Source organism: Lethenteron reissneri, chromosome 49 (genome assembly GCF_015708825.2).
Source record: "Lethenteron reissneri isolate LAM-NWPU_2019-01 chromosome 49, ASM1570882v1, whole genome shotgun sequence".
Lineage (NCBI taxonomy): Eukaryota > Metazoa > Chordata > Hyperoartia > Petromyzontiformes > Petromyzontidae > Lethenteron > Lethenteron reissneri.
This window is the reverse complement of record NC_083827.1, coordinates 387,719-401,609: the sequence shown is the minus strand read 5'-3', so window position 1 is coordinate 401,609 and position 13,891 is coordinate 387,719. Positions and strand designations below refer to the sequence as shown.

The 13,891-nt window shown below is 47.1% G+C and overlaps 1 protein-coding gene across 6 annotated transcripts in view; it reads right to left on the bottom strand.

Annotated features, from left to right (window-relative positions):
* Window positions 1-13,891, bottom strand: part of CEP192 (centrosomal protein 192) — a 126,574-nt gene that overhangs the window by 108,707 nt on the left and 3,976 nt on the right. For all 6 annotated transcript variants that reach the window (XR_009756626.1, XR_009756628.1, XR_009756627.1 and 3 more), the window contains exons 2-3: window positions 12,673-12,865; window positions 9,491-9,625 (exon numbers count right to left, since the gene is read on the bottom strand). Coding sequence is in view for 3 of the 6 variants with exons in the window: in XM_061571957.1 (XP_061427941.1) it covers window positions 9,491-9,625; window positions 12,673-12,818 (281 nt within the window). In the remaining 3 variants the exon portion in view is untranslated. The remainder of the gene's footprint in view (window positions 1-9,490; window positions 9,626-12,672; window positions 12,866-13,891) is intronic.

Genomic DNA, 13,891 nt, shown 5'->3' with positions numbered 1-13,891 from the left:
CCTGGCTAAGATGCCTATTTTGATCAAAATTAATGAGAATTGTATTGAACTGCCGGGTGGCCGTCAAATCTCGTTTCTGCCGTCGCCCTGGGGGCGACCTGCTTCAGCCGCACAAGTGCAGGCGCTGTCCGTGGCATCTGTTGACATCCCACCTGGCTCACAGATGCTTATTCCCTTGCGGTACCGAAAGCCCCTGCCTGATCGGCTAGGAGCGGTTGGGGTCTTGTTATCACCGTCAGCCTCGATAACGGCCGGGTTGGCGCTGGTTGGGGCACAGACCATCGTCTGGCCGGATCAATTACCGTTTTTACAGGTGCTCAATGCGGGTGCTGAAAACGTCTGCATCCCGGCTGGTACGGTTGTGGCACATGCCACTACGGCATTTACGGCTCAGGATTGTTCGCATAGCTAGGGGGTGGTTGCTGGTGTTTCCGAGCCTGTTGCTTCGGATAATCGCTGGATTGCTAACTTATGTGACGGAAATTCTTCCCTGTCCGTGGATCAACGTGGTGCGCTTCACAAATTGTTATTGACGTATTCGGATGTGTTCAGCTCCAATGATTTGGATTTGGGACGCACCTCGTTGCTTTACCATCATATTGATACAGGCGACGCTGCCCCTATTCGGTTGAATTCGCACCGAATGAGTCCCGCCGAGCGAGAACACGTTCGGGGGGCAGTGGAAGACATGTTGGCTGCGGACATTATATCGCCATCTAACAGCCCATGGGGCGCGCCTGTGGTTTTGGTCAAGAAAAAGGATGGCAAATTGCGATTTTGTGTTGATTTTCGCAAATTGAATAAGATATCGGTGGCAGATGCGTATCCCCTGCCGCGTATGGACGACTCCCTCGATGCATTGTCGGGGGCTAAGTTCTTTTCTCCACTGGACCTCTCTTCGGGATTTTGGCAGCTTCCCCTTGACGAGCCCTCACGGGAGAAAACCGCATTCCGTACGCCGCAGGGGTTATTTCAATTCAACTGCCTTCCGATGGGGCTGAATGCGGCCCCTGCCACATTTCAAAGGCTGATGGAGCTCGTTTTGACGGGGTTGCAGTGGGAGACATGTCTCATATATTTGGACGATATTATTGTCTTCAGCCGCACATTTGATGAACATTTAAGGCGGCTGGAGACGGTGTTCACGAGGATGCGCTCCGCGAATTTGAAATTCAAACCAAAGAAATGTCACCTACTGCGGTCCGTCCGTTATTTGGGGCACATCGTGAGTGCTGAGGGGGTGTCCACGGACCCGGAAAAAACGGCGTGCGTCCGGGATTGGCCAACTCCGGCCACCGTGGGGGATGTACGTCGGTTTTTGGGATTTGCCTCGTATTATCGAAGATTTGTGCCGAATTTTGCGACGATCGCGAGGCCCTTGCACCTCCTTACGGGTAAGGGACGTAAGTTTGCGTGGGGACCGCCGGAAGAGGCGGCCTTTCAGAGTCTGCGCGATCTGTTGGCTACGGCCCCAACATTGGATTATCCCGATTTCGATCACCCATTCATTCTTGATACGGACGCGAGTGACACAGGTATTGGCGCGGTATTATCTCAGTCTAAAGGGGGCGTAGAGCGCGTCGTGGCGTATGGTAGCCGGGTCTTGTCTCCCGCGGAAACCCGCTACTGTGTCACTCGCAGGGAACTCCTGGCCGTTGTTTTTTTCCTACGTCAGTTTCGACCGTACCTTTACGGTCGTTCCTTTATCGTGCGTACGGATCATGCGGCCTTGCAATATGCTCTTAAAATGGATCAACCATCCGGCCAGTTGGCGCGTTGGTTGGACACGCTGCAGGAATTTTCCTTCCAAATTCACCATCGGAAGGGGGTGCGCCATGCGAACGCAGACGCACTTTCCAGATTGCCGCAGCGCTCCCCTTGCAAATGTGCGTCGGGGACGCATAGATGTACGCCCAGTCTATCCCCCCCTCAGCCGCTGGCATTAGCTGTCGAGAAGTCGGATGCTCCGATGTAACTGGGCCCGACTGACGGGGTTTTGAATCTGCCGCGGTATGTTTGGATTCGGGAGCAGATGATGGAGGAGTCGTTATTGTCCTTGCGGAAGCGATCTAAGGTGGAGAATGGGAGTCCGGGTACGGATGGGGTACCGGAAACCACTCTCCGAGATGGTCTGCTCATGTGGAGGGAAGGACTCCAGGAACGCTGGCGTCTGGTTGTGCCAACGTCCCTGCGATACGAGTTAATTAGAACTCTCCATTGTGACACGCTCTTACATCTGGGTGTGCAGAAGACCTTATTGACGTTACAACGTCATTACTTTTGGCACGGCATGGCGACAGATGTCGTAGGGCACGTCCGCGCGTGCCCTGATTGTGCCCGACGTAAGCCACCTAAACATCCTTATGTGCCGCCTATACAGTCAATTCAGGTGTCTCGGGTTAATGAATTGGTGGCACTGGACATTTTGGGACCTTTCCCACCATCGGCGAGGGGTATTAAATATTTGCTGGTTGGGGTTGAGTACCTCTCCCGTTGGCCGATGGCCTGGCCGTTGCCTGACCAATCGGCCGTGGCCATTACCGACGCCTTTTTGTTCGGGTACGTTATGGACAAGGGTGCGCCTGAGAGACTCCTCACGGACCAGGGCCGAAATTTTTCTTCTAAATTATTGGCGGAAGTGTGCGCGGGCCTTGGGACTAAGAAAGTACGGACATCCCCATACCATCCGCAAACGGATGGTATGGTTGAGCGGCTAAACCGGACATTGTCTGCCATGCTGTGCCATACGGTGAGTGAACAACAATCGGATTGGGACCTGCACATCCCGGGGGTGCTTTCGGCGTACCGGATGACTCCTCATGCGGCTACAGGTTATTCGCCGTTTTACCTTATGTATGGTCGGGAAAACGTGCCGCCGATGGATGTGCAATTGGGAACCGGTGTGAGGGGACCTCGTAAACCACTCCCAGATTACATTCGGGACACTGTTCGCCGGATCACGGAGGCGCGGGAGAGTGCCCGCGCGGCTACGGCCAAAGCCCAGGCCCGGAACGAGCGGTATGCTCGACGTTCCAAGGGGCAGTGCCCCTGGAAGGTTGGGGACCTGGCCTGGCTCCATTGCCCGCAGGTGCGGCCGGGAACCTCTCCTAAATTTCACAAACCTTGGCAAGGGCCCGTCCGCCTCATTGAGGTTCCCAACCCTCAGTCGGCGCGTGTTCAGATTGGATCTCGCCGCTGGGTTGTTCACACGTCGCGCTTGAAACCATATGTTGCTCCCCTACATGATACGTCATCTCCTAATGTTGCCTTGCTGGGGTCTGTTGCTGCCGACTCTCCCCTGCCTGCGTCCATTGATCTTGCAAGAGCGCCTGTCGTGCCTGTTCCAGACAGACCGGCCGTGACGCCGCAGGTGACGAAGGGCCCTGCTCGGAAGGTGCCTGCCAGGACTGCGGGAACTCCGGGCCCTGCGACCCTTCCGACCCCGCTGCAGGCACATTCGCGGGACACGTCCGGGGCTAATTCTTCAGGGACACGGGACGTTGGTGGACCTCCAACATCGACAGGAGGATTACGCCCTGTCACTCCTCAAACTCCATCACGTTCCCGCTCTGCGGGTGGGCCGCCGACCGTCCGGGACGGGCCGGCGACCCGCACACGTTCTAAATCCCTTACGTTTCGTTGATTGTTATGTTGCATTGTTGTTCTTACTGTTATATTTATTGCCTGCTTCTCGTACGTTCGTTGATTGTTATGTTGTGTTGATTGTTCTTACTGTTATATTGCATGCTTGGTGTCCTTTGGTGTGTCAAGGTCGGTTTCGCCCGCATTACTGTTGGTATTGTTCAGCCGAGGTCGGCTGGGTTTTTCTCTACGGGGGAGGGTGGTGTAATGCGGGCGTAAGCGACCTTCTGGATGTGACGTCACGGGGAGGTGGAGTTATGTGACGTGGGAGAAAGGTTCGGGTCCTTAAGGGGAGAAACCGGAAGGAGACGGGAGAGAGTGGGAGACTGAGCAAGGGTGAGGCCACGCAGGGCGAAACCAGGGAAGGGTGGCACCGTCGGCCAGCGGTGACCAACCACGGGAGCAGCCAGCGGGGCTGCGAGAGGAGACAGCAGTGGGGCTGCTGGAGAGGGAGAGCAGTGCAGGAGCTGCAGCGAGTACAGCCAGGGAGGCTGTGTATGGGAGACAGCAGCAAGGCTGCTAGGAGCTACGGGAGCGACAGGGAAACAGCCGCGAGGTTGTCCGAGGCTACGGGAGCGACACGAGGAGGAGCTGCAGCGAGTACAGCCAGGGAGGCTGCGTGAGAGTAACAGCAGCGAGGCTGCTAAGAGGCTACGGGAGCGACAGAGACCAACAGCGGGGCTGTTAGTGGTGACGGGTGTAACAACAGCGTCGGCACCGTGTGGAAAGTCTCAAAGGAGGACAGCCGTGTGGGAGACAGCAAACGAACCGAATAAAGGACACCAAGCCAGATATCGTGGTCGAGTCTTTTTATTACACTACTATAGTGGGTGGATACTACTAGAGTCAATAGATACGACTATAGATTCAGTAGTTACTACTACAGTCAGTAGATACTACTATACAGTCAGTAGCTACTACTGGGCTCAGTAGATACTACTGTACAGACAGTAGTTACTGCTACAGTCAGTAGATACTACTAGAGTCAATAGATACTACTGTAGAGCCAGATACTACTATATAGTCACTATATACTACTCTATTGCATGTAGGGTACATATGCCTACGCGGGGATTAAAATATTTTTTGAGGGGGGGGGGGGGGGAGGTCGACAATTTTCGGAAACCTTTTAGATCAACTATTTACCCCCAACTTTCTACAACTTTTTTTACTTCTGCAAGCCTCTTATAATTTTGTTGATGGACAAATGGACAGACAAACGGCATGATGGGCTTTCACACCAGCTTAGTATTTGTATATGAATATGTTATGTTTTTAAGACAAGTTTTGAAATATTTTCCCCCCCGGGCAATGCCAGGTACTTCCCGCTATTTTAAAATAAAACAAAAAAGAAAGTAACATAAATAACAAACAAAAAAAATGCAGTTTTATTTTCACTTGCGTTGAGTCCCAATGCTGGCTTGTTTGTCGAAGGGGACGCAATGAGTCCCCACAATTGCAAACACACACGGGGGTACTCGCGCGCATGCGCACACACACATAAAACAACAATCCCCTGTGTAGCCTTCACAGGCTGTTGTGGCAAGTGCTGTTAGCGAGCAGCGCCAATGAAGGCCGGCATGGCACAGGAGGTGGGTGGCCAGCACCACGCCCGACCGCCTTTGTCTCTTCAGTGGCGATGTTTACATACCGCACCAGGTACTCATGAGGCCAAGTCGAACTAGGGGGAGGCCCAGGACCCATTCAGATAATCGTCACTAGTGTTGGCCTGAGCGGGAATCGAACTCGGGCGGTGGAGTTGGTAGCACAGCACACAAACCATTTCACTGGCGCGCCTCACAAACACAAGGGCATCAACCACCATTCGACCCTACTGTACCAACTTTGTCTTTTAGCCACCTGGTGCTCCGGGGGCACGGGCGCATATGGATACACATGCGCGCACGCTCACTTTCAGACACACACTCGTGCGCACACACACGCACAAACACTTGCAGGGGGTTGCTCTGCTGAACAAAATAGTTTGGCGGTTCAGTTTGCAAGTGTGAGTTAATGTTTGAAGTCGATGTTAAAAAAATGTCATAAAAGCTGGTTCGTAAATGAACCTTACGGTGGGACCCCGAATAAACGGAAGTCAAAATTGAAATCAATTAATTATTTTTTGGCGACTCCGTCCCACCGCGCACATAAACGCCGAGACCGACCTGCCGCAGATCATTCTGTTGTCATGTCAGGACGAATGCGCAGAAGAAACAAAACTTTGATTAGCACATAGTGTAGAGCTCGTCGAGAGGAATAGATTTCCGTATCGTTCACCTTCAACAGACATAAAATAACGTCGCAACGTAGTTTAGTGAGAGCAGGGGGCTTATGGGACCCAGGGGTCCCGCCATAAGGTTCATATGTGGATGTTCTTAAATCGAGGACTGTCTGTATATGCAATTGTGTTGTAAAACAGAAGCAACAAACATAAGAGGGTTTTGGGGTGAGATCGCGTGAATATATGTGTCGTTAAAACCCACCACCACCCAACACAGGGTTGTCACGTAAACAGAACATGCCAATTCGTTGCTAGTATAGCACACCGATGTGTTGGAGAGCCAAGCCACAACATTTACAATCCGTGTACGTTTCACCAGTAATTACAACTAGCTTCATCAGAAGACAGACAGGCGTAGATGTGGTGACCACACTTCTGCGCTCTTGCACAAAGTGGGGGGTGTGGGGGATTAATGAGTCAATATGCATGCGCATTATGCAAGCCCTTTAATCTTGTCTTTCCTGTCCATTGTGTGAATTAAAACAGCCATACCAACAGTAATCCCGATTTAAGTATTGTGCCCTTTATACGCATGCATTTAAACAATGTATTATTTTATAGTTCGCTTCCACGCCGCACTAAGGCAATAGCTATCCGAACGGTTAATATTATATTTATTTATTTCAATTTCGATAGATTCTCTAATTAGTATTGGCCATTAGTAGCTAGTTTTGCACATAACTTCAACATTATCAAAATCGAGTGTTGTGCTGTGACAAGTAATTAAAACGATCAATATACCGTACATTGTGGGAGTAACTTATAAACTAGCCAGATGTTTGGAAAAACAAAACATCCGCGTCAGATTTGGCCCGGTACATATGTAGTGACAACGCTGGATGTCACCATGTTGTGGGTGCAGTACCGGCCCTAGAGGGGCACGGTGTGCGTGAAGTTAGGCCTCGGCAAGGTAAGGTAAAAGTTAAAAGGTAAAAACAACAAGCCTACCTTTACCCTACCTTTTACCTTACCACAATACAATCACTCTACCCTTACCTTTTACCCTTTAGCAGGTAAGGTAAAAGGTAAAAAGCAACGAGCCTATCTTTTACCCTACCTTTAACCCTTACCCCATACAAATTACCCAATTACAGGGTAATTACTGGGGTACTACTACACATGAACAAGGTTTATAACGGTAAATGCTAGGTAGATCGCTTTACTCATATAGAATACTCTCGATGATTCCAATTTTACACGCTTGTTGTTGTCATTGTTGTCGTTGTTGTCATTGTTGTCGTTGTTGTTGTCGTTGTCGCTGTCGTATCCTCAAATTTTGTAACTCAATTTTAACCCACTTCCTAATGTGGTATCGACTGCACACTTGGTATACTTATGGCATACTGATGACAATACTATATTGTATCATAAAAATAATAATTTAAACATTCTTTTTTTATAAGTTATGTTTCGGCTTGGGTCTAATTGTCCACGCTCAACTGACGTTGGCTGTAATTGGCCACGGTCCCTTACGTTATGGCAAGCTTCGGGGCCACTTCCTGGAGTTGTGGAGTTCTGCCATTACTTGTACGGTACATTTAATAAAACCGTGTTTTAAAAAAAGTAAAAAAAAATATTACTTATTAAATGGAGGCAACGGACTGCGCCACGGAGCTTTTAATGGTGTAATGCGAGCGTAAATGGGAAGGCCGGATGTGACGATCCGAGAGGGAGGAGAGAGGGTCACGTGGGAGAGGGAGGAGTCAGGGTAATTCTTCCGAGCTACCTTTACCCTACCCTTTACCTTACCCCTTGGCATGTCGACACCTTTACCCTTTACCTTTACCCTTTACCCGTCAAAAATGGTAAATTACCTTACCTTGCCGAGGCCTACGTGGAGTAACATCGCTGGATAGCACCATGCTGTAAGTGCAGTGCCGGCCCAAGAGGGCACGTGAGTGTGCGTGCCGACCTAAGGGGAAGGTCGTGTGAGGCCATGGCACTCTGGTTGACCCGGGAGGACACGTGACCGGCTAAGATGACAGGGGGGCCCCCAAGAGGGGGCTAGGAGGGTCACGTGATTGGGACCCAGGTTCTTCCCGATGTTTCTGGAAGGGGGATGTGGCCAAGGGCGGAGCCGAGTCCGAAAGGGTTGTTCATCCCGGGAAAGAAACCCTTCGTCTACGATCTCCGTTCTACAAGTCTTTGAGCACGTGGACCCGGGCAGTATGCTGTTGGTCCCGGGTGTGTAGTTAACAGTTATGTGGTAACTAGTGTCGTTAGCCGGGTGGTCTCCACCCGAGGTTGTTATCGTGTTAAGGGGAAAGTTTACCCTGTGTGTTGGAACTAAATAAATGCGCTGCCTCCAAGTCTAAGTGTGTGACTCGGTTGAACCCACTACACATAAAATACAGAAATTAATATCTGGTACAAAATATATATTACCGAAGCTATCAACAGAAGGTGTGTACAGGATTAACTGCACATGTGGCAAATGTTATTTTGGGCAAACAGGACGAATGATCAGCATGAGACGAAAAGAACATCAGAGAAATATTAAATACTCCCAAATACAACTGTCAGCAGTAGCAGAACATGCGTGCCAACAAGGACACTAAATTGATTTTGATAATGTTGAAGTTCTGTGCAAAACTAGCTACTACTGGCCAAGAATAATTAGAGAATCTGTCGAAATTGAAAGAAATATAAATGATTTTAGCAGTTCGAATAGCTACCGATTTAGTGCTGCGTGGAAGCGAATCATCAAATAATACATTGTTTAAATGCATGCCTATAAGGGGCACCATACTTTAATAGGGATTACCGTTGGTACTGCTATTTTAATACACACAATGGACAAAAAGAACAAGATCAAAGGGCTCGCATAATGCGCATGCATAATGTACGTTGACTCATTAATCCCTCCCCCGCCACTTTGTGCAAGAGCGCAGAAGTGTGGTCATCACATCAACGCCTCTATATAAGAAACGAAACAGGCGGACATTTCCACAAATCTGGCTGAAGCTAGTTGTAATTATTGGCGAAACGTCGTACTCATATTGTAAATGTTGTGGCTTGGCTCTCCACCACACCAGTGTGCTGTACTAGTGACAAATTGGCATGTTCTGTTTCCGTGACAACCCTTACTAGTTGGCTGTGTCAGGTGGTGGTGGGTTTTAACGACACATTTAGATATTTACGCGATTTAACCCAAAAAACCTCTATTATGGATATTGGTCGCGAAAGCCTACGTGTTAAACAGAAGCAACAAAGTTGAGATGTTTGAATAGGGAAGTTGTGCAACATTTTAAAAAAATGTGTGCAGAAAAGTTACAGGCTAATTGTGTAGCATAACAAAGTTGCCTATTGCTGTGTGCATGAACCAAATTGTTTCCACAACTCCAGCCCTCGTGATAACACTATGGTCTGGATTTTTCGTGATTACCGATCCTGTTAGTCACATGCAAACGAGCCCACTGTAAACTGCATGCACCTAATGTTTGATAATCACAGAAAGCTGTACTGGGGGTCCCCCAATGACTAGTGTTGGTGAAAAACAGAACTAAATAATCATGCCAATGTAAGCTCCACTATTCTGTGCCTCCGCACCACCCCACGAAAACTCACAGGTCATCCTTGAAGCTCAACGCAAACTTGTGTTGAGAGAGGTCACCCAGGAGGTGGGTGGGGTCACGAAAGGCTCCAGAAGTCGAGCACACAGCCAACGACTCCTCCAAGTACGACTCGTGCACGTCCGACGTTCTGCACAACACAGCAAACCACGCTCGTCACGAACTTATGCGACGCCGAGTAAACGTAGCCGAGGCCCAGAAATTGTTCACAGCAATGGAACTATGTTATTCTTTGGTTCTTTCGGTAAAGTCACGTATAAAGATAAATTAATAAATTAAATTAAATACTAGCATACGACGTTTCGATTGCAACACAAGCAATCATTATCAGGTATAAATTAAATAGAAATACAAATCTAGTATACTTAGAAATGTAATGTAATACAACAGAGAGTCGGATAACATAACAGTCAACACCCTATCTGGTTGATTACGTTCTTCCTGAGAACGCTAAATTTGAGAGAGAGATTAAACACAGAACCAGAAACATAGACAGACGTATAAGCAGACAGATATCACAGAGATACATAGAGAGAGAGCAAACATAGGCACAAAGAGAAACTACGCCTCTGTGTCGAGGCCTTAAATAGAGAAAGGGGGGGCGGGGGCGGGGAGAGAGGGAGGGGTTAGAAAAATTATCATGTCCATGAGTGGAAACGGTGAGTGGCAAGGTGTAAAAAGCTTGAGAGAGGGGGGACAGGGGTGGAGAGAGAGGGGTTAGAGAAATTAGCATGTCAATGAGTAGCACGTTGAGTGGTACGGTACGAAAGCTTAAAAAAATTAGGAGGCAGGGAGAGAGACACACTAAATTAACTAACCTAGCAAAAATTTCGAAATGCAATGCAACAAAGAGGGTCGGTCAACACACAATTAACGCATAGCCTGGTTGATTACGTTTTTTCCAAAGATTGCTAAATTAGAAGTTAAGTGTGAAATTTGAAAAAACACAGACACGAAGACCGATACACAAGCAGAGAGAGACAACGAAAAAACCCAGAGAGAGAGAGAAAACAAACTTTAAACTTCCCCGTAGAAGTGGTTCAAACATAATTTGGAGCTTTCATGACTGCAGAAATTATTCTTTGGTTCTTTCGGTAAAGTCACGTATAAAGATAAAATAATAAATTAAATTAAATACTAGCATACGACGTTTCGATTGCAACACAAGCAATCATCATCAGGTATAAAATAAATAGAAACACAAATCTAGTATACTTAGAAATGTAATGTAATACAACAGAGAGTCGGATAACATAACAGTCAACACCCTATCTGGTTGATTACGTTCTTCCTGAGAATGCTAAATTTGAGAGAGAGATTAAACACAGAACCAGAAACATAGACAGACATATAAGCAGACATATCACAGAGATACATAGAGAGAGAGCAAACATAGGCACAAAGAGAAACTACGCCTCTGTGTTATGTTATCCGACTCTCTGTTGTATTACAATACATTTCTAAGTATACTAGATTTTTGTTTTTATTGCATTTATACCTGATGATGATTGCTTGTGTTGCAATCGAAACGTCGTATGCTAGTATTTAATTTAATTTATTATTTTATCTTTATACGTGACTTTACCGAAAGAACCAAAGAATAATTCCTGCAGTCACGAAAGCTCCAAATTAAGTTGGAACTATGTTATGTGTGAACGGGGATTTAAATAAAGTTACAGGATGTCAGTGGTGTGCCTGTTAAACTACTAAATAAAATTACGCATTTAAAAAATATCACCTGCACTTCACTACCTTGTGTCACCAGGTTGAATGTTTAGCATGCTAACCAAAGCACCACCAATCCACACACACACACTTCCAATAAACACATACACTCTCTGAGGGCACACTCTCAAAACAAACACACTCGGATAAACACACATAAAACACTCAAAGATCCCACTTAACACACGGTGAGAGCTACACTCAGTCGCATGCTTGGCTCTTTTACTTCACTTTACCTGCCCAAGCTGTTGTAATTTTCCCAAAAATGTCAGGGAGCTTTTGGTGAATATTGGAAAACCGCTAAATGTTGCTCCCACTCATCAACTGCCATTCATGGTCACACAAAACTATTAAAACTACATTCCATATAGTCACAGTGGATCAGATCTTATAACGAAGAGCCGAATGCCAATGTTACAGTTAAGGTAAGTGGTGCAGTACTGTAATGATACTGTGGAATGCAATGGAGATAAGACTCTTGGAATACATCTCTATAGGTGGAGCAATAATGCAGCTGCAAGTGTACTGCTCTATGAACCAGCAACATTAATTAAATTTCTAGCCATGGCTAACATCAGCGGTCAGCGATATAACCGGTCCCGGGCCTCTTTCTTCACCAACCCGCACTGACCAACATGGTTCGTATTCTTTGGTTCTTTCGGTAAAGTCACGTATAAAGATAAAATAATAAATTAAATAATAGCATACAACGTTTCGATTGCAACACAAGCAATCATCATCAGGTATAATGAAATAGCGACATAAAATCTAACCAGAAAACTATAGACAGACATATAAGCAGACAGATATCACCAAGATACATAGAGAGAGCAACACAGGTACAGAGAGGGGTGATCGTCTCTGTGGGGTGGCCTTAAATAGACAGAGGGGGGCGGAGGCAGAGAGAGGGAGGGGTTAGAGAAAAAATGTACATGTCAATGAGTACGAAGAGACGCGTAGTAAAGTACGCAGGCTTAGAGGGAGAAAGAACACACTAAATTAAATAACCTAGCAAAGTATTATACGTGACTTTACCGAAAGAACCAAAGAATAATTCCTGCAGTCACGAAAGCTCCCAAATTAACATGGTTCATATGGTCAAACAACCCAAATGAATGATATGGCATAGGTCGGACTTCATCCAGCAGTGGACCAACAATTCTGCCTCCACACATTACTGCCATCATCTCCAGTACACATGTAGCGATTCATCAATTAAAATCACGCTTGTGTTCAGGATACATAAAATTGTGAGTGTGTAAGAATTAATTATTTTAAATCAATGTTTTCTGCTTGGGATAATTTTCACAATGAAAGAGACAGAGTGAGGACGGCACAGGTGAGATAGAAAGGATGACTGAGACAGCACAGACAGAAAATCAAGACAAACAAAACCAATGAGATCAAGAGAAACATGGAGACAAGAGTGAGCAAGGAGGCTGGGCACCGCACCTGTCGTCGGAGCCTTCTTTCCGTGCGGCTGTGGAGATGGCTACGGGGGGGCCCAGGCTGTCTGGGGCAGACTCCGACAGGAAGCTGGGGAATGTCTCATCCGAGAGATTACCAACGCTGCTCCTGGTGCTACCTCCAGACGCCATGGCTCGCAGCGCCGCGGCACGACAGCTCTGAGAAGTCCCCTCTGCAGCTGTTGGAAGGGTTTGAGAGGAACGGTCAAAACACCCTCGCTTGACTCGCACACAGGGCGTGCCAGTGTACGCCTGTCAACTGGGGGCACGAGGAGTCACACTATGGAAGTCAGGGGTGCCCTCCTCGCAAACTGTTCCAAGTGGTTGTTGCTTCGTTTACACATTGGACCTGGGAAGTTTGCCGATCAACTTCATCACAGATAACAGGAGTTCTAATGTGCAGTCATTAAACCAACACAACTACAATAATTTCTACTGACTCATTGCAGATCCTAGTGTTCACACCCTACTGTGTAATTAAAGGTTATATCATCAGCATAATCAGCATTTGTCACCTTATTTAATTTTGTCCAAGGTTTGGTGGGTGTGTGTGAACTTCATCTAAATATGTTATGGGTGTTTGGATACCCACGACACCCACAGTGGCTACAAACATGTCTGTTACCGGGCAATCGGGAGACGAGGGTTGCTGGATCATACGATTATCGTGTATCGGTGACTGTCACCAGCAAGGCAAAACGGTTGCTAAATAGGAGGCAGAAAAGTAGGATGATGACCTTTTTGTAGCAGCATCAGAGTTGGCCTCTCATCAGGATGTTTTTTTTCAAGCATTCCAGAAATAATTGGCCAAACATACAAAAGCAGAACTCTCCTGAGAATAAGTCTTCTGACTGTGAAGCTTTCCTAGGTAAAAAGTTATTTGGGTTGTGACTGTCATACTATTCACCATTGGAATTGTTACATAATTATTACTGCAGATTAACTCCAGATGATGAGACCAAGGCCTTGAGATGGATCTCGAAACAAGTTGAGTATTTAGAACTGCTTCAAGTTCCTGACCTCTTCTGGGACCCATCCATGTTCATCATATCCTTGTCTGACTGGATTGTCCGATGTTGGCGCAGTGGTCAACTCAATTAGGTTACCAATTGAAATCCTGGGCACTGATTGAATCAGCTCATCGTTCCTACTAGGTAAATAAAAACATTTACACTTTGGAAATTCCAACACTGGCGTAGGGCCAG